Here is a 20,332-nt window from a genome sequence, read left to right on the forward strand (position 1 = left end):
TCCTAATTTTGTTCACATAGGTTTGTCTCTTTCTCAAGGTTATTTCTACACACGTTCTAGGTCTGGCTGCCATGTGAGCAGGACCTGTGACGTGAGGGCAGCGCAGCAGAGAATGCACGGCCCGCCGGCCTGTGCAGCCGTTCAGATTCTAAGTCCAGTTGCCCGGCTTCTCTTCAGTTCCCTCATTTGTAAAGGGGGCACACAATCGCCCTAGCATGGGCTCGCCGGAGCTGCCCACTAGACTCCAGCTCGCACTGAGTGGTCACCAAGGATGAATTCCCTTACTCCCCAGTTAGGCCAGCTCCGAGAGGCCCACTGTCAGGGGTGCAGCGAGGCGCCTCTGGGACCAGCCGTGGCCTCACGCTCGATGGCTTGTCCTCTTTCGACTGGAGGCAAGGCCTTGCTTTCTTGGAGATTTCTCAAATAATGGTGTGTCTGGCAAGCGGTGGCAGGAGTTCAGTGAAACATAAGGAGACCTGCCTCTCCAGGGTCTTTTTCCTTCCTTCCTTCTTGCTAAATGAATTCACAGTCCAAGTGCGGAGAGGCACGGGGAACAGCTGATGCAGGCACGTGGAGCGCTGAAGACTGCCGCCCTCAGCCGATCCGAAACCACAGCACCTTTCCATGGCAAAAATAGCTGTAGAACGGAGACTACCAGAGCCCCCCGCCAGCCCCAGGCTTCTCCGTGTAGCAACCCCACTGGGAACATAGGGTCAGGTGCACAGCTTTTCCACAGGTGTGGGGGTGGGGGACCAGGACTCCCATCCTGAGGCTTACCCCGGCTGAGCCAGACAACAGGGATGGGCCGGGGCCTGCAGCTGAGCCCATCTCCTTCCTCTGCCTTGCCAGATGAAGGGGGGGCTCCTCCGTCAGCGCCCCATCAGCAGAGTGCCACAGCGCTTGATCCCTTCTAAACTCCTCGGGGCTGCCGGCCTGAGGCTCTGGGAGGCTCCTTCACTCCCAAGAATGGGGCTCATTCCAGCCAGAACGAAGCAGTGCCCATGCAGGGTATTCCAGTGGACATGCTGAGCACAGTGACTCATGCCCTGTCACCCTATGACAGAAGGATTCCGATTTCCACTTTCTCGGAACAAAGACCTAGCAGATGCATGGGTTAGGTCTTCCCGTGAGAAGGTCGTGTCAGGCGCTCTGTGTTCTAGGGAAGTGCCCCCAGGACATTTAGCAGACATCACTTCCACTCCAGGAGCCGTCCTACATCTGCCTGGGAGTCATGACCCCATTCCCGATTCGGTCAACGTGGCCTGCAGGTCAAGCTTACTGACGTGCGCTGCTGGTTCGCCACTCTTTCCTCCCATCACCGTTGATGCAGGTTCTCTATGAAAGTGGCATCTGGAGCAACACCAGACGCACCCTGCAGCCCTGAAGATGGCAGGGAGAGGACAGCCCCACGGCCTGGAGCCGCTGGGCGAGGTGGGAGACTGCGGCCAATGGGATGGGCCGACAGGCAGGCTACCCCGAGTCACCGGGCAGCAAGGAGGCTGGTCAGCTCTGGCAATCCTGTAGAACCATGTGAGGGACCAGAAGCGTAGCAGAAGCATCGGCCACTATGGCCAAGAGTGGAAATGACCCACGTGGCCATCTGTGGACGAATGGATGGATGAGGTGTGGCCTACCCGTGCAACGCAGCAGAACTCAGCTGTAAGAAGGAACGCGACTCTGACACCTCCCACAACATGCATGAACCTCAAAGGCGTCATGCTGAAGGAGAGGCCACATGGAGGAAGACCACTGGTATGGCCCAGAGGAGGCCACTGTGCAGGACAGAAGCAGAGGAGTGGCTGCCAGGGGCTGGGGCGGGAGGAGGGGTGGGACTGTCCACAGGTTTCCTCTGTGGCTGAAATGTTCTAACGTGATGATGACCGCTTGACTCTGAATTTGCTCAAAGTGCTCAAAGACACAGGACCGTGCACTTGGAGCAGGTGAACTGAATGGCATATTCCATCCCAAGAGCTGTGACGGAAGGCGGAGCAGGTGGTCAGTCGGGGCTCCTGCTCTAGGTTGGACCTGGGTTCAGTCCTGACCCTGCTGCTTCATCCCGCCCTCCCTGACTTTGTTTCTTCCTCCATAACATGGGGACAGCAGTGGAACCCCGGATGAAAGGCGGCCGAGCACGTCCAACGCCGGCGAGACTCTTCCTGTGACCATGTTGAGGGTGGAATCTTGAGACGAGACTGGCCACGGTACGAGGTCCGGTAGACTCCGGCTCTGCCCCCTCCCCTACATTCCATTTCCCGCCCGTGAACATATCTCGGGATGCCTCCAGCTGCTTATGGCCAGGAACATAAGCAGCTGGAGGCTGGTGTGAGGCTGGGCCTGCAGACCCCGGCACGGAAATGCAAGCTGCTGGGTGCCTATGTGTTTTCCTAAGGAGAAGGCTGTAATCTCTTATCAAACCCTCAAATGCTCAGGAGTGCGTGGTGGCCTGCTGGGCGGTGTCCTCTGACCCGCACAGCCTCCAAGGTGGGCCCCGGCAGAAAGGTGCTCCTTCGTGGACACACAGAGCATGCACGGCTACCCACTACAGCCTCGTCCCGGTGCGTGAATCCTCCTGAGGCACGTTCCTTCCCATGCCCCTCCCAGCCCGGCGGGTCCAGTGCCTGCAGGCCAGCCAGGCTGGGCTCCTGCAGCTGTGAGCGCAATCTCAAGCAGAGCCCTAACGCAGTCCCATCTGGGAAAGCAGTGTGCGGCCGCTCTCGGGAGCCCACACCTTTACCTGGAGGCTCCCACCCTAGAAATCTGTCCTAAAGAAGTCCAGACAGCAAAACTCAGGACCAAGACAGTGGAGGAATTTACAGTACCGTGAAGGGAAATGTGTGGAGGAATATCAGTGGGTCAGGGAAATGGTGACATTGCCCACAAAGAGGAAGACAGATGTGACCTGACACCCACACCCCACATACATGTGTGTGCTGTGGTGCCCAGGAAGGTGCACCAACATAGTAAAACACTCATCACGGCATGGGCGGGGGATCATGTGGTTTTTACTCTCTTCTTGGCAGTTTCTGATATTATTTGAATATTACTAGAAACATGTATTGCTTTTCCAAAAATAAAAATTAAAAGATACATAGGATTATCTGAACCCCATAAAGGAGAGTGGGAGGATGTCACAATATTTCCCCTAAGTAAATTTTTTCTGAATGCTAAGTTTCTGTTTATTTTTAAATATATGTTTTTACAAAACTTAGGAGAAAAATCCCATTAGAAACACACACTGCCTGGGCGCCTGGGTGGCTCAGTCATTAAGCATCTGCCTTCAGCTCAGGTCATGATCCCAGGGTCCTGGGATCGAGCCCCGCATCAGGCTCCCTGCTCAGCGGGAGGCCTGCTTCTCCCTCTCCCACTCCCCCTGCTTGTGTTCCCTCTCTCACTGTCTCTCTGTAAAAAAATAAAAATAAAATCTTTAAAAAAAAAAAAAAAAAACAACGAAAAGAAACACACACTGCCGAAGGCAGGCCTCCTGCTCATGCTCCTGGTCTTACCGAGGGCCAACGTCCTTTATCACACTGAGCCGCACACTCAAACGTCAGCGAGAAGGTAAATTTCATATTATGTGTATTTTGCCACAGTTTAAAAACTGGCTGAAAAAAGTTCCATTTCAGGCACAAGATGTTGCTGGCGCTGTTGCCACGGGGAACCGGGCTCCTGGGAGGTCCCCACACCCCAAGTAAGGCAATCGACCTGACAATGGCCCCAAAGCAAAGAAAGTGAGAGTATGCCTGATGGAAAACGCCTGTTGGTACCCTCCCTGGCAGGCTCAGGCCTGGCCACGTCTACCACTGGAAGCCCAGCTCAGCCATCCAAGATGGTGCTGTCCATACGGAGCTGCCGAGCACAACGCAGACATGCCCCGCAAATGCCCTCATGTCCGTGACGGCAAAAGGTCACCAGTGTTAATCAGAGGAGAGGAACAACAGCAGGAAGGCTGGCAGTAAAAACTCTTGGATGCGAGGCAGCTCCGCCTCCTCGGGCAGCAGGTGGCCATGTGCAGCAGCCACACACGGGCCACAGCGCCTGCAGGCACCTCCCCTCACTGAGGCATCAGCCCTGGCTCCAGCTTCTGCTCCCGCCTGAGCCATGAGAAATGGGGAGCACCCCTCCCCGTGAGCCACCTCTGTGGACGTGGCGTGGGGAGAGGGCGAAACGGAACCACTGATCCCCTGGCAACACAGCCACCTTTGGCCCCGGAGCCTACCTCGCCGGGAGGAGGGGACTGAGTGCAGCTCCAAGGTCTCGGAGCTCCTGTCCTGCAGCCTGGCTTCGGACAAAAGGTCACAGGGCGGGTGGGGGGGGGCGGTTTGAATGCAGTCCAGAGCATCCCATTTCCCGCCTGCAGTGCTGAGGGCCATAGCCTGGCCTCGGAGCCCTGCCAGCAGACGCCCAGCATGCCTGATGCCTGTCCCAGGACAGGAAGGACCCGGAGTGAGCCCACACAAGGGACTGTCTCTGCACCCATTTCCGACCCAGGTGCAGGGACTTCTGGGAGTGACCGCGGGCTCGCAGACGGGCAGTGACCCTGTCCAGGTATTTTCCTTGAGGAGCAGAATTGCTAGAAAATGCACTGCCTAGACTGAGTGCTCAAGGGCATGGTTTTATTTTCAGAGGGATAGAAGGTTCTAAAATTAGAAAGTAACACAGCTCTGTGAGCACCCTAAAACCTGCTGAACTTTATACTCTATGTGGATACGTTTTATGATATGTGAACTACATCTCAATGAAACTGTAAAAAGAAGTTCCTGGCTTGCAACTGACAGAGACTTTACTTTCATTACAACAAAACCAACAAAAGCAAGCCCGAGGCCCTGGGGTCCCGGGGGTGACTTGAGTTTACCTAGCAGGTCAGCTCCTTCATCCACATCCCCGATGACCTCTGACCCCGCAGTCGACAGCTCGTGGTACAGGGAGTCAGTGTTGATGCCAAAAGCCTTGTTCACGATCCCCTGGGTCGGGCTGTGAGGACATGCAGCCGGGGAGCTCAGGGTGAGGGCGCAGCATTCACAGGCTGCAGGTGGGGACCCTCCAACACCGCCCACGGGGCCGCTCAATGCCAACGCTGCTTGTGCAACGCTACAGGGGACACCTCTGCCGAAGGCACCAACACCCACAGTGAACACGGAGCCCGTTGGGACCCCAGCCTCAGTGAGTACCTGTTGCCCGTGCGATCAAGGCGGGGTTCCCGACTCATGTCCAGCTCTGGTGTAGAATCGATAATGTCTTGAACATCAGACCACTCATCACTGCTGCCCATGCCTGGGGGGACACACAGGAACCCCAGGGTGAGGGGGGATGCCCACCCTTCGGCCCCATGTCTGGAGACCCCACACTAGACCACCACCAGCCAGGGACCATCAGGAAAGGGCTCCTCCCTGGCTGGTGGCCAGCAGGGGCCCATCCCCCAGAACCACGGCTCTTTTTCATGATTTCCGATGAACAGACCAGATATCCTGCTTCTCCTCCATCCTTCCTGTACTGAGTGTGTCTGCGGGATGACTGGGGTGCACTGCCAGAGGCCAAGTGTGTCCCTCAAATCTACATGTTGAAGTCGTAGTCCCTGGGGCCCCAGCGTGTGACTTGCATTTGGAGATGGGGCCTTTAAAGAGGTGCGGGTAAAATAAGGCCACACGGGCAGGCCCTGACCCCATCCAACTGTGTCCTTGTAAGAGAAAGGGCTGAGGACACACGGAGAGGCGGCTGTCTGCACACCCAGGAGCGAGGCCTCGAGAGAACCAGCCAGCCCCGACACCCCGACACCCGGATTGCTCACTCCTGGTCGCCAGGACTGTGAGAAAGCAAGTGTCTGTGGCTTAAAACACCCGGTCTGCGATGTTTCTTAGTGCGGCATGAGCCGACTGATACATCTGCCAGAACCAAGATCCCTATTTGGAAGGGAAACCTCACGGGGGCAGCGGTGCGGGATGGGGGAAAGCGGGGGTGGGGGGGAGACCAGCAGGGGCAGGAGGGGGCGGAGCCAGCAGGGAGGGGCGGGACCAGCAGGGGAGGGGCCAGCGTGGGGGGGTGAGGCCAGCAGGGGAGGGGCGGGGCAGCGGGGGCTGGACCAGCAGGGGCAGGTGGATGAGTGGGTCGCTCGGCCTCCCCGCCACAGCCCCGGGAGCCCGCGGGCCGGCGCGGCACCTATGCTGACGTTCCGCATCTCCTGCGTGACCTGGACCTCCATGTTGCGGCTGTTGCGCTTCTCCCGCGCCCGCTTGCTGCTCTTTGTGCCGGCGCTGTAGTCCCCCAGCGGCTGCAGGCTCTCATTGAGCGGCGTGACGGCGGCCGAAGGCACGGAGGACGTGGGCGTGTTGGACTTGGTGCCCGTGGTGCTGGGTGTGGCAGCCGCCGAAGACTGGCCTGACTCGGACATCTCATCCTGCGGACACTAGGGCCAAACACAGGGAAGGGCGAAGCTCGCCATGTGGGTCGGCACGCCCCCGAGGCTCCCGGTGACGCACACCGTGCAGGGTGAGCGGGGCCTCGGCCACCTCCGTGAGGCCCCCTCGTTCGACTTCTCTGGCCACGATAAAACAGCACCCTGAGCCAGGACTGGAGGGGACTGGGGACCCCTGCTCTCCTGTCCGGCCCACTCCTCTGGCCTAGTCCCTGGGTTCACCCAGCCGCTGCCCCTGGGTTTCCGGAGGCCGCTGACACTTTATTATCTAAAGGGCTTTGCTTGGGGCTGTTAGCTTGCGAGCTCCGGGCAGCCCGCCGATGCCGCGTGTGATGGACATGAAGCTACACGAACATGGCAAGCAACCCTTTGCAGCCAGGGGGTGGTCAGAAACAAGTGGCGGCCCGGGGCTGGGCAGAGGGCTCTAAATGGGGACCAGGGAGGAGGCCGAGCATGCCTTCTGATCAAGCCGTCTGGGCTGCGGCCGGCTGCTGAGGTCTCCTGCTTCCTGTCCTGGGGCCAGTCTGGGCCTGGGAAGGGGCGCCGACCTCCCAAACACGGAGACACCAGGGGATGTGTAATTCTTAACCCCCACGGCTCAAGTGGACCTCAAGGTCTGCCCTACGTAGCTATGTATATGCAATCAAACTGGAGTCCCACTTCCAGAGAATGGGTCATCCTCAAAACATTCCGAGAGAGACCAGATTATTAAAAACTGCAATCAACTGTTGACCTTAAACATCTCCCTGGAGGGGTGCCTGGCTGGCTCCGATGGTGGAGCATGCAACTCCTGATCTCGGGGTAGTGAGTTCGAGCCCCGTGTTGGGTGTGGAAATTACTTAAAAAAAAAAAAAAAGTCTTTAAAAAAAACAAAAAAAACCCCCAAAACCAGAATCTCCCTGGAGAGAATACACTCTACGTGAGTAAGTACGGCACGGGAAACAAAGCCACTCTTCTCCCACAGTCCTTCCTCATGAAACCATTGGACAGTATCTGTGAAGTGGCCCACTCATCTACTAACACTCACGACCTGACTCACCCCGATTCAGTCCTCAGTGGGCAGCAGCCCCCCGCACACCCTGCTACCCTCTTGGGGTGTGGAGAAGGGGCACGGCCTCAGGAGGGGCTGCAGCTCCTGGTGCACACCCCAGGGGCCCACAGCACTGGGTCACGTGGTTTCCACGAGCTCTTTCTCACAGGGGAGGAGCTGATGGCAGGGGGTGTTTGGCCCTCTCCGTAAAGCTGGATGCACACTGGGACCAACCTACATCCGCCTTCACCTGGGAAAGGCTGACCAGGCTCTCGTGAAGAGCAAGCTGGCTGGGAATCCTGACACCTGCCACTTCCTGACCCATGTGGTCAGCGTCAGGCCAGGGCCTGGGATGGCCATGTCTGGCTTCATCTAACGGTCCCCTCACACTTCTCTGCCAGGACTCTCACTATTCCACAACCAGGCCCGCCGTGTCCAAGCAAGGGGATGCTTGGCGATGTCGGGGACATTTGTGGCTGTCACGACTGGGGACGGGTGGGCGCTCCTGGCGTCCAGTGGGTATAGGCGGGGAATGTCTGCTTACTGTCCTGCAAGTCCCCGGACGGCCCCCAGAGCTGAGAACCAGCCCAGATCATTGTTGTGCCGAGGTGGTATGCCCAGCGTAATAGCCTGTGCCTGTCCCCCTAGAAGCACCCCGGTACAAGCCTCTTCTACTTGGCATCTACAGCCTAAGGCCAATTTGAGAAGGAAAAATCCCTTCCTGAGAGCCTCTGTGATGAGGTGGTCTGTCCGCCCCACACGGCGAAGGCTCCCAGGCATCCCACAGGCAAGGGGATGCCTCTGTTGCCAGCCCTCAAGGAGAGATGGCCGCAGGAGACCAGAGGCACAGGGAAGTCTGGCGAGGGCTGGGGGAGGCCCAGTATGTGAGTCCACGCCTCTCAGAACCATACGTTTTCTGGACCACCTTCCTCAAGGCCACGGTTCCCGGTTCCCGGCCTGTCCGTGCTTGGCAAACTCGGGTCTGCAGGATCGCAGTGGGCCTCCTTGACCCCAGAAGTCACCGAGGGGAACCGTGCGGCACGGCCAGGCCTCCCCCAGTCCCTGGCTCTCTCTGACCCTACAGGCCGCCACCTACCCGCGGGACACTCCCCTGGCCACCACTTACCTAGCGGCAAACCTCTCAACCTCCTAAACACCAACGTGTGGCAGTGACCTCCAAATGCAAAGTACCCAAACTCTTAGCGGTCATTCCTCACCATGAGTAGCCACAACTGTTTGGTTAAAACACTGAAAATACAGCACATAAAAACAAAAAACAAAACAAAAAACAACAAAAAAAAATTAAGAAATTAGAAAGACCTTAAAACCTAGAGCATGAAATAAAAAGAACTTAAACATAATTAAAAAAATCAAATCAAACACACCTACAAACTGAAACATAAAACAGTGGGATGAAAAGCAAGACTACTTTGGACGACGAGGCAGGAGAAAGAAGAGACACGGGAAGAAAGCTGGCTCGGCCACAGGCGGGAGGCAGGGCTCTGAGCGCCCGGCCTCGGGGGGGCCCCTGCGGCTTCTCCCGGCAAGTGTGTGGAGGAGCCCCAGCCTCCTGCCGGCCCTGCACACAGGCAGGGCGGCCCATAATGGGGGCGGGGTCAGAGGTCGCAGAGACATGCTCACTGTCTGGAACAAAAGCTGAAGCGAGTGGGGTCACTTTCTGACAGAGTGGGCAGCTTGCAGCCACCTCCTGCAGGCAGGCTGGACACCCAGGGACAGAGGGATAGTCAGCCACAAGCTGCAGCAAGAAGAAGCTTCGGGAGAAGTCCAGGCCCCACATCTGCCGGCCTGGCCAGGCCTGGAGGCCCAGGTGCTTTGCCTTCCGCAGGCGACCTCCCACGGGCTCTGCGGGAAGTGCCCCAGGCCTGGGGTCACCTCCTCCAGCCCCAAGGACAGCATCCTTACCTGGCGATGCAGCCACAGCCTGTCTGGCGAAGGCAGGGCTGAGCTCCCAGACCAACACTGGCCGCAAGTGACCAGGGGCCATGATCGAGTGGCGGGCCAGGGAAAGTCCCTGCCCCTGGTTTTGTCGGGGGGCCCCCGCTGAGGGGTGCACTGCACTCCCCAGTTAGCTGCGCACACCCAGGACAGCCACCCCCCCAAACTCAGAGACCCAGCAGTCGATAGCACAGGATAAGAAGGTAGCAGCAGGCTAGAGGGGAGATACTGGTCCCTCACCCTACTGTCTCCAGTGGGCGTGCAAACCTCAGACACCACAACGCAAGACGCTCTGGGATGGCGCCGAGGGTGGCCTCGGGGCTGGTCCTCTGGGGCGGGTCTGGGGGACAGACATGCTTGTGCCCCAGAACAAAGGCTCAGCTCAGCCCGAACAGACGGGTACGCCCTGGCTGCAGAGGCCCTGAGGCCCCGTGTGAGGCCCGCGCCTCCCGGGCTGGTGCTTTCCTCGGGTGCTGGCACACCTCTGCGCGCAGCCCCACTACCCCGGGTGCAGGGGAAGCTGCAAAGGGTTGTACACAAAGACGCTTCCTGAATGAGCATGGGTGACAGGGAGGGACCCTCACTCCACAGCACGGCTACAAAACCTGGTAGCTGGAGGTGAACTGCAGCTGGCCGAGGTCACTCAGGTGCCAGTGGTCCCCCGCAGGCACGAGCTTGCCCCCCATCTGTGCACGTACCATGCCGTCGGCCAGGGGGAAGACATTCAGAGAGGTGGGGCGCTCCTTCCTGCTGAAATGTGAGGGAGAGAGGGAGGAAGCGGACGTTAGACGGGGCTCACAGCTCAAGAACTGGAGGCTTTCTGGACGCACGGGGGCCTGCCCTGCAGACCGAGCTGCTCTGGATGAGGGCCTGGTGTGCAGGGCGGGGCGTGAGCTCCGGGGCAGCCAGCCTGCACAGGGGCTGCCTGTGCCCTGAGCTACGGCTCCTGTGTCCCCAAACCTGTTCCCGTGTTCAGGGGTACCTCAGCTGCTCTGCGGGCCTAAGGGACCCTTCCCCTTTGGTCCACTGTGACTCGTCGTTTTTGGTTAGTTTGACTTTACAGAGAGCTGCTCTGTGGGCTAAGAAATCCCACGGCAGTGCCAGCAGCAGGCCCCTCGGCATCGAGGCCGGCACAGAGTGCTCCTGAGTGGCCACATTTACCATGACGGTCTTTCCTACATGGAGCCCAGGCCTGCCTCCTGGGGCCAGGCAGAAGGAATCAACCCTTCAGCTCTGTTCTTTGCTCCCTGTCCCCCACCCGACTCCTTTACTGTTCCTTCGTGAGCTCTCCTCAGGGTAAAACGTCCGCCTGGACATGCAGAGTAAAGAGGGGCCCCATCCTGCTGCTGGTGTCGTGTCCTTTACAGCCCACGGGGGCCCCTTTCTCCTGCTCCATGCGGTTCTTCCCGGTCGTCAGGGAACACGGACCCCAGAGGGGAGCTCTTTCAAAGGTGCACCAGGAGACGGGGAATGCAGGTCACCTGGAGTCAGGATGGAGCCCGAAGCTGCCTGCTAGGCTCAGTCCCTGAGGAGACGCCCCGTCGGGGGCTTCTGATTGGGGGCCAGGTGGTACACAGCCCGGCCAGCTCCCTGCGCTGCCCCGGGGCGGACGCAGCACACCCAGAGACGGTCGTCCACCCGACAGCCCGCGCTGCTCAGAGCTGCTGTGCCCAAGCATCAGAGCCCCGCACACAGAGCTCGACCCCCAGGGACTGCGGTGCGAGGAGTGGCGGACGTTTCCTCAGGATTCCCAGACAGCCAGGTCTGGAGGCTGGACTGCTCTGGAGAGGGAAGGTGGGCAGCTTCCTTGCGGTGCTTGGAAGAGTGGAGCAGCCACGGTCCACGAGAACTTCCTACAGCCGGGCAGGCAGCTTCATGAAGTATGACCCTGGGAGGTGGGGGCTCTCTGGCTGGGGCCCCCGTGTGGTTCTGGGGGCCGGCCAGGGCTGGGATGAAGCAGGAGGAGAACACAGAGGCTGAGCCAGAGTCCTGCTTTGTCTGGTCCGAGGCTGGCTGGTGCGTCCTGTTCAGCAAGATGCTGCCTCCCGCAGAGCCGGGACCGGGCTGTGCTGTCCCGGGAGCTGGTCTGTGGCAGGGACAGCACCAGGGACAGCACCAGAAGAGCACCGTGCTCCCGAGGGGCTGGAGCCGCTGGCACCTCTGCACGTCAGGGCCTAGGCCACCCAGGAAGCTGGTTTCCTGTGGACAATCGCAGGCGCCTCACTCAGCCCTTGTCCCCAACAGAGGATGCGTTCTCAGGCACATCTCAGCTGGTCACCTGACAGTTAAAGACGCTCAGACCCTAAGAAAGGCACCAAGTTAGGGAGCTCTGCGTCTGCAGGTGCATCAAAACCTCAGCAGGCCCCAAGGCTCTGCCCCCTCAGACTGCCCTCCGCCGCAGCCTGCCTGGTTCCGGGTGTCTGGGAAGGCACCAGTGGCCACGTGGTCAGCACATCCCTGGAGGAGGGGCTGGCCTCCAGAGCCACAGCATCTGCTCCCCCGAGGCTCCCGGGCACGTCCTTCGCTCACTCTTCCTCGTTAGGCTCCCAGTGCCGGTGCGGGAACCCCTCTCCTGGGGCCCAGCTCCACTGCGGGAGAAATGCACAGCGGGGCCCTTGGCCCCAGGCAAGGGGCAGAGTGTGAGCGTCCTGCCTCAAAGGATAGCGGGGGGGACGCATGCCTGTCACCCGCTTCCAGAGCTGTGTGCATGCACACACACTGCGTCCAGAGACAGCCAGGCTGCTCTCCTACAATGGGCATCATCCCCAGGAATCAAGCCTCATCTTCTCTCTCTGCTCCTCACAGAGCCACGCGTGGCCTGCTCCATAAGCCCTGGGGGCACGTGTGGGGCACTGCCCATCCAGAGCTCGGCCACAGTGTCCCCTTGTCACATCCCGCTGCTCCTTTGGGAGATGCCATGCTCGTCCAGAAGCTACAGCCCGAAGGAGTCACGCCACCTGCAGAGGTCAGGCTGCCTGCAAGGGTCACAGCCACACGCCGGTTCTGGGCCAGTACTCGGAGTGACTGAGCCGACTGCGAGCCCAGGTCCGTCTGACGCCAGAGTGCGGGGTCTCCACCCGTGCCCACCGCCTCCCTGCAGCGCCAACCCAAGGTTTCAGGCCCGAGGGCCCATCTGCAACCACGGATGTTTGCCGGGCGGGGGCCCCTGCGCCGCTACCTATTCTGAGGCTGTCTTGGGGACCTGAGTCCAGCCCTCTGCGTCTGTTGCCTGGCCTCTAAGCGCCACACCCAGAGTCTGTGATCCGTAATATCACTGCAGAGAAATCTGTCGAGCGGGTCGAGGACGAGCCCTGGGCCTATAATTAAGGACCACCAACAGGACCGACTCTCCCGAACCCCAGAGCATCCCGAGTGCCCCTGCACAGCAGCATGAATGCTGGCCCAGACTTTACCTTTTCCTCCACGACTGGCGAGGGCTGTGGGGCAGTGACAGACACGGGGACGGCACATAGTGGCAACAGCACAGGGGGCGAGACGAGAAGACAGCATTAGAGGGCACAGGTCACATGCGCTCACGTGGAGGGCAAGTGTGCGCGGCGGTGGGCTCCGCGCCACACAGACAAACACACGTGGAGACATGCAGACATGTGCACGCGACAGACAGAGGGCACTCAGACACGTGAGCTCTGCGCTGAGCAGCCGGCCCGCGGCTTTGCATGCACACTCAGTACGGGGCAAGGGTCCTCTCCCAGAACCCCAGCACACGTGCGCAGCCAGGCACACACACGCTCACGTTTGTGGGCCCACACACACTAACCAGTTTCTAAAGACACACACATTGAGAAAACCAGGCCAGGAGTGAAGGGAAACGCCTGTCTGGATTTGGCGGTGATCAGCAGCTCCTAGTGCTGAGGATGAGGCCCTGTCGGCAGGAGCCGGGGAGACTGAACTAGGAAGCTGGGCAGACATACTTATTTCTCCCCAAAGAGCTGTGGTGGGAGAGGGGACAGCCCACTGAAGCAGGCCAGGATGGCGGGGCCACAGACGCAGCAGCGCTGGTGACAAAGGCCAACGTTCCCTGGAAATGTTGGGTGGAGGCTGCTGTCTGCTCACCCAGAAACAGGTCCTGGGGCAGCCAGACACGCATAAAGCGCCCTCAGAACGTCTGGGCCACAGGGAAGCGGCTGCAGGGGAGGCACGAGCCTGAGTCCCAGACGGCGGCCGGTTCCGCAGGCCGGTGAGCAAGGTAAACACGGAGGGCGGGCTGGCAGGGCGATGGGGCAGCCCAGACCCACAGCACCACTCCTCTGCCTCCCAAACAAGTGCTGCCCCGGCCGTCACCCCCACAGGACCACTCTCCTCCTCGTGGCCAAGGGGACATGGCGGAGGTGGGCCATGTCCACGGAGGGTCTCAGCTGACAGAACAGGTGCTTTCTTCCTGCAGTCAGGAATCTCTCGCACACAGTGGTGCTCTGGCTCAGGAAGGTCTCGTCACAGAGTGCCAAGGGCCTGGACACCATGCTGATCATACGCACTCCAACCTTGAGGTGCTCTCCGCGGAAATCTGGCCCAGAGCCCCTCCCTCTCCTGGGCAGCCGTTGGGTCCATTTTGCAAATGAAGGGGCTCCTGTGGGCTCGGCTGGGTGTGGAGAAAGCCCCTACCAGGACAGCCACCCCCAGAGGCACTGAAGGCCCTGAAACACCCAGGAGTGACAAATGGGCACAGCCAGGCAGCAGGCAGAACAGACCTGTTCCCTGAGGGAGGAGGAGAGCCCACACGGCCTCCAAGAGCTGCCATGCAGCCTCAGAGGGGACCCAGACGGGACCCTGTGAGCCAGCCCCTCTCGAGTGTGAGTCCCGACATCAGAAGGGTGATGGCCACGATAGGCCGGAACCCAACTCTGAGCACAGGGAGCACTGAGGGGCCTGGTGCCAGGCTCGGTCCAGACTGGCTCAGGGCCACGGAGCCACAAGACCCATGGTGACAGCAGGCTCCCAGACCAGGTCCTGCCTCCGGCGCCCGAGGAAGCATCCACGGAAAGCAACCCCAGCCTGCAGTCACAGACCTCTTCCACGTCCAGGAAGAAACCAAGGCCTGACCTGGCCCCCGGTGACAGCCCCTAATAATGCCTGGGACGCTCAGGGTCTGGCTTTGGCGCCTGGGCAACCTGTGCTTTGGGCTGAGCCCACGTCATCCTGAGGTTCTGGGGACACCTGTTTCTGTGGCATCCCCGGAGCCTGGGGCACTAGCCACGCTGACTTAGGACCCTGAACACTCAGGGCCTCCAAGTCCCGAGTTCAGAGAGCCCACCTCCCCTGGCTTCTGGGAAAACTGGGCCCTTCTCGCTGGACTCTCTCCTTCGTGACCTTCGAGGTGCTCCTGCCTTAAAGGCAACTGGCAGGGAACCAGCCTGAAGGTTCCAGAATGCTGCAGCCCTCAGAAACTGGCCACAAGCCCAGCACTCATCAGGGATGCCCAAGCTGCCCAGCCGCTGCAGCCCCCGCTCAGAGGGCCCTGCCTAACCCTCCACAGAAAACAACACGGAGTCCCTGCCCCCCCAGGCCAGCATTCAAGTGCAGTTACTCAGAAATCCTCCTGGTAGCTTCTGTGTGCTGGGCGTGAGGACGTGGCAGTGCGCTCAAGGGAAACTCTCCCGAGCCGGGAGCTGGGAGCCGGGAGCTGGGAGGCTGTTACTTCCCCCTTCAGACAGTCATGACTCAGGATCGACACCTGCAGAGTTCTGTCCTTTAAGATGTTTGGTCCGTACTCCCCACCTGGTGCGGGGTCGCCACCAGCAGCCTGTGGTCCTTTCTCTAGGGCCTGAGCACACAGCAGGGACGCGTCCGCTAAAAGCCTGGGACCGTCTAGAAACGTGTGGCCGTCCCCACCACCCTTCCCAGGTGCCACCCGGCCTTCACACGTGTTCGGGGTTTCTGTTTTCAAGTCGACGCCTTGAGCACAGGGGTACAACGGCTTTGCCCACTGGACCCAGAGAGCGACACGCACAGTGGAAGGGCCTGAGCCCACCTGTTTGTAGCGTACCCGCCGAAGAGGCAGGCCGGAGAAAGCTTCTGCGGGCGGTGGGGTGTGACCAGGGCTTCAGGCATCAGCCTGCAGGAACGAGGGGCCACGGCTGGAAAGGGACCAAGAGCTGAGCTCCGTCTGTGGGACCTGGGATCCCAACCTCCAGCCCCTCCTCCCACCTACTAGAGACTCGGGATGTCGGTACCCTTCCCGCCAACCCCAGGACCAGGTCAACGACCTCGGTCTCCCACAGGCCAACTCCCGCAAGCTGGCAACACCCTGGGGAGGCTTGCTGACAGTCTGTGCCCTTGGAGACTGTGGTCCAGTCTTATCCTGACCGAGGGTGCAGGTTAGCCCCCCTCCCCGCAGATAAAAGCAGCGGAGCTCCTGGACTCAGACAAGCGAGGGCCCCAGCGTCTGCTGGTGCCGCCCTGCCACAATGAGAATGTGCTCCCCGTGGGGGTCGCCGGCTGCCCGGCCTCCCCGCCCCCCGCCCAACGCGGTCAGCTCTCGTGACTCCAGGTGGTCAAGGCCCACAGAGTCACCAACAGCCCTGGATCAATGGATGTGGAGCCACTGCCCCCACACACAGATCCACGTCTCACAGAAATCTGAACCTTGATTCCCGAATCCTCCGGGGGGGATACCTGCTTCATTTTGCAAAGGAGAAAGCGAGGTGTGCAAGTGTTTGGTGAGCTGCCCAAGGCTGCTCCACAGACAGGGGCCAGAGCTGGGCTTCCAACCTCACCAAATGGCCCCAGAGTGCCCGCGTCCTGCACACACTATGCCATCTGCACACGACCGCGGAAGCCCCACGAGGGTTGATGTCGAGGCCACAAACTTTAGTGAGTAGGTGAATCCACAAACACAGGATCTGAGTGAACAGGACTGGCCGCCCCATTTCCTGGGCCTTTGTGACTGTACACGGCTGGCAGGAGGCCCACGTCCCACAGCCCCACTCTGGTGCCCAGCCCATGTGCACACTCCTGCCCCAGCCACACGCTCTGACCAGACCCCTCCCTGAGTCACGGGTGGACGCAGCTCTCCAAAGGTTGCCCTCTGCCCCGGAGCCCCGGAGCACCCTGGGGACAAGGGGCCACTAGAGGCCACGGCCTCCAGCTTCCCACCTCACCTCCTCCCCGGCAGGCTGCCCTCGGTTTGGCTGTTTCCCCCGACTTGCTGCATCTTGGACCTCTCGATATGCTCCACATAGGTCTGGATCATCTGCAAAGGACAAAACTGCTGTGTGAGTCATCCGTGCTGACCCAGGCATCTCTCCCTCCAGCCCGTGGTGCTGTCCAGGCCGGCAGTGCTCTGCCAGCAATGAAGCCACGTTCGTGGAGTGGAGTCTGACCAGCGCACAGCCGACAGCTTTCTGGCTGGGGCAGTAGAAACCAGAAAGAAAAGGCCAGAAATGCCAGCCAAGGCCAGCAGGCACGCGCAGCTGCCAGGCTGCGGCCACGTTCCTGTGTGTGGGTCATGGCCAGGTACCTACCTCTGTGTGTCGCTGGTGCAGAGCGTTGTACTCCTTCTTCATCTCTGACTCTCGTTCCTCCAACCGGGAAACTGGAAGACACAGCCACGGCCTGTCAGCAACACGGTCTGCCTCTCTACGCCTCCTTGCTTGCCCTCATGCGTGTGGGCAGAAGGTTCCGGGACAAACTGATGCCTGGTGCAGACCAGACGGGTTTGGCCCGCAGAGACCCCAGGGGCACAAGAAGGCAGATCCTGGCCGGTCTGGGTGGCATGTGGTGTGTGTGCTGCGTGCCTGGAGGGTGTTCAGCTCCACCACTAAGACAGCCAGGATGACTGCAACCCACCCAGGGCTGCTATCTGTGCCTGGGCAGCCTGAGATGCAGGGAGCTCGCCGCGGTCAGGCAGAGACAAGATGCGAGCAAGGGGCTCGTAGAAAGGGGCAGAGTTCCTACGTGAGTAACCTCTATGACATAGGAGAAAGCTCAAGAGTACCTGCCGTGGGGACTGAACCAGCAAGTATCCCTGATGCACACCAAGGGCTGGAAAGACCAAGCTGCAGCCATGGCACCTCCGGGCCGGCAGGGCTGATGCCCAGGAGGGCCCCCTCTGGCCCTGCATGTGCTCCGCCTGCCACATGCAGGTGAGCCACCTGACTCGTCAACAGGCCTGCCGGGCATCTTGCCCCCTGCGTCCCGCCACCAGGGCGAGCATCTGTGGCCCTTTGCTCAAACTTCAACTGTGTCCCTGTGGCCCCAGCAAGTGGAGAAGCTGACGCACAGAGTGAGGCGAGGCACATGACCGTCGCGGGCCTGGCACCCACCGGTGTGGTCCTTCCATGTGTGAGCCGCCCTGCTCCCTCGCCTCCCACCTTCCCTGCTTCCCGGGGGTGGTTTTAAACAGATCTAACAGGCGACACCAGTCCACATCTCCACCACCACAGGCTCTCCTGTTCCGCGGTGTCCGTAGAGGCCACGTCCCCCACCCCACAGCAGGAGCCTCAGAGTAGGCATCTCTACGCAGCTCTCTGGGGACCACACTCTGAGAAGCAGCAAGGGCATCTGCAGGAACTGGGGGTCAGAGGCTCATGAGGCTCGTGTAGCTGGCTGCCCCTACCCCAGGGACGGAGAGTCTGACCCTCCAGCCTCTGCTCCAGCCTTGGGAGGGGCTGCCCGTGTGTGCGGAAGGCCCTGGAGAGGACCCCTTCTGGCCTCCCTCCTGGCCTCCCTGCTGGCCACCACAGCGGGCTCCCCCAGCAAGCTCTCTGACCGCCCAAGAGCAGCGTCTCCTTGGTGGCGGACAGACAGGAGCCGGCACTGCAATGGGGAGCTTTCATCGAAAGGGCTGGCGAGGTCCGGCCCAGGCCGCATATTCAGCAAAAATGCTTTGTCATCAAAGGGGCCTTATTTATTTATCGATTTCCGCACAGGATTTGAGGCTGATTATGGAGACACGGAGCAGTGTGAAAGCATAAACAAGTGGTTGAGGGAATCACAGCGAAAGAAGGCAGCCGCTGGCTTTTCTCTATCAAAGGCTCTCCACATCCTTCCCAGCTGGGCCCAGTCTTACAACAACACACACATTCAAACGCGATTCCCACCCCACCCTCCCACCCCCCAGCTACTTACTCTGATCTGCATAGTTTTTGGCCTTCAATTCCAGCTGGCGAGTCTGAAACTCATAGTGTTCCACCTGGATTTGTAGCTCTTTCTTCTCTTGTTCCAAGGCATCTTCAAATTCGATGAATTTCTGTGCACGGGAGGAGAAAAGGGCAGGCGTGGTGAATGTGGGATGCCAGGTGACAGCAGGGCTCACAGAAGGGTCACGGGCTTCCAGGACCGAGAGTCATGGGCTCCTGGCATCACACCGCCTGCCACCCTCTGTGGGCAAACCCTGACACGCACCATCCAGGAGCGGGGCCAGACGAGTTTCCCGGGAGTTAATACCTCTAGAACCTTCTAGTTAGCTCTCCAGAGAGTCTCGCGGGGCCCCAACGTAGAAACACTCATGCTTCCTTTAATGATCTGTCATCATCTTGAAAGTCTTAATAATTCTGGAACAAGGGACCCCGAATTTCCATTTCCACAGCAGGCCCCACAAATCATGCCGCTGGTCCTTTTCCAGCAGAGTAACATGACTCTTCCCCACACTAAACACCTACATCAGGTCAAGTCTACTTTGCTCCTAATCTGTGTTCAGTTATGCTCGGTTCAGGAAGCCATCGCTACTGGAATAACCAACGGGGCTCGGTCTTTGGAATCTTTCGCTTACAACACGGAAAGTGTCTGAGCAAAACTATCATCAAACCAAGCGAAAACAACAGCTCTGCGGGGGAGCTGTTGACACCTCAGTTTTGTGGTGTGTGGAGCTAGAGAGGGCGGGGCGGGCAGGGGCCGGGAAGGGCGCGTGGGGAGCCTGCCTGGCAGCCTCACAGCTCCAGCCAAGTAAAGCACCACCGCCCCGCGGCCAGGAAAGCGCACACGGGCGGCTCAGCTGTGCACAAACCGCCAGCACACAGTTTGACTCACCTGGACACAAGCAGTGTCTGAAGAAGAAACAAAGGTTATTAACTGGCTGATACGGGTATGTTTTCATTTGGGTAATGTTAGTTCCTGTTACTTAAAAAAACTAACCAGAGGACGTGCAACATTGTGCTTCTGTGGGAACATCAGGCAGGAGTATTACGAGAAGAATATTTTTAAAAAACCGTAATTGTACCACCCAGAGTCGGTTAACATGAGGCGATGTCCTTCCAGATGTGCATGCGGTGTGCACACATGTGTGTGTGCACACGTGTGTGTGTGCACGTGTGCATGCGAGCTTACAGGGCCGAAGCGCTATCTCTTGTACAGAGAATTCTGGGAACCGCTATCTTCAGCCGCGTAACCTGGAGCGTCTTCCCACATCAAGAGACATACTCTCCCACTTCCAGTGTCGGTAGGCATGTGTGTGCAGAGCAGAGCTTACTCCATCAATTACCTGCTGTTGGGCTTCCAAGCTGCTCTAAAACATCACTGGGGTCCCGGCCTGTGGAAATGCCCAATGGCTTCCCGTGATGGGAGACCGTGGTCCTGGGCCCGCGAGCAGCTACGACCCCTCAGAGGGGCCGCCCAGCTCACTCCGCACAGGCTGGGGCAGGAGCCTCTCCCAGGGCCTGGACGCCTAGGGACCAGAGCTGGACAGTGGGGCTGCCAGCCTGATGGGTGGGACTTGGCCCGCCGTAACCGTCCTGAGTTGTCAGTCCCCTGGTGACCACGATATGTATCGGTCCCAAACAGCTCACTACGTCCTTGTCCGACGCCCTGCCTGCCGTGGACCTGCTGCTCCTCGTGATCTCTGAGGACCCCATCTTCCACGTGGCAGGTGCTTCCCCAGGACGCGGGTGTGTGTGCACTACACAAGCGTACTTCATCATATCTCCTTCCCTCGTCGCTCCGAAGCCACCTTTCTCACGTGCTCAATCCTAATACAGATTTCG

At 59.7% G+C, this 20,332-nt stretch overlaps 1 protein-coding gene across 13 annotated transcripts in view; it reads right to left on the bottom strand.

Annotated features, from left to right (window-relative positions):
- The window catches only part of MAPK8IP3 (mitogen-activated protein kinase 8 interacting protein 3), a 47,540-nt gene that overhangs the window by 15,136 nt on the left and 12,072 nt on the right, over positions 1–20,332 (bottom strand). For 7 of the 13 annotated variants that reach the window (XM_036083316.2, XM_036083315.2, XM_036083313.2 and 4 more), the window contains exons 2-8: positions 18,483–18,603; positions 16,877–16,947; positions 16,514–16,605; positions 10,001–10,145; positions 6,154–6,400; positions 5,169–5,271; positions 4,853–4,971 (exon numbers count right to left, since the gene is read on the bottom strand). In XM_036083316.2, coding sequence (XP_035939209.1) covers positions 4,853–4,971; positions 5,169–5,271; positions 6,154–6,400; positions 10,001–10,145; positions 16,514–16,605; positions 16,877–16,947; positions 18,483–18,603 — 898 coding nt within the window. Of the gene's footprint in view, positions 1–4,852; positions 4,972–5,168; positions 5,272–6,153; positions 6,401–8,565; positions 9,970–10,000; positions 10,146–16,513; positions 16,606–16,876; positions 16,948–18,482; positions 18,604–20,332 lie in introns of those variants that run through there. The other 6 variants (XM_036083312.2, XM_036083310.2, XM_036083321.2 and 3 more) reach the window with 4 other exon arrangements.

This window comes from Halichoerus grypus, chromosome 6 (genome assembly GCF_964656455.1).
Source record: "Halichoerus grypus chromosome 6, mHalGry1.hap1.1, whole genome shotgun sequence".
Classification (NCBI taxonomy): domain Eukaryota; kingdom Metazoa; phylum Chordata; class Mammalia; order Carnivora; family Phocidae; genus Halichoerus; species Halichoerus grypus.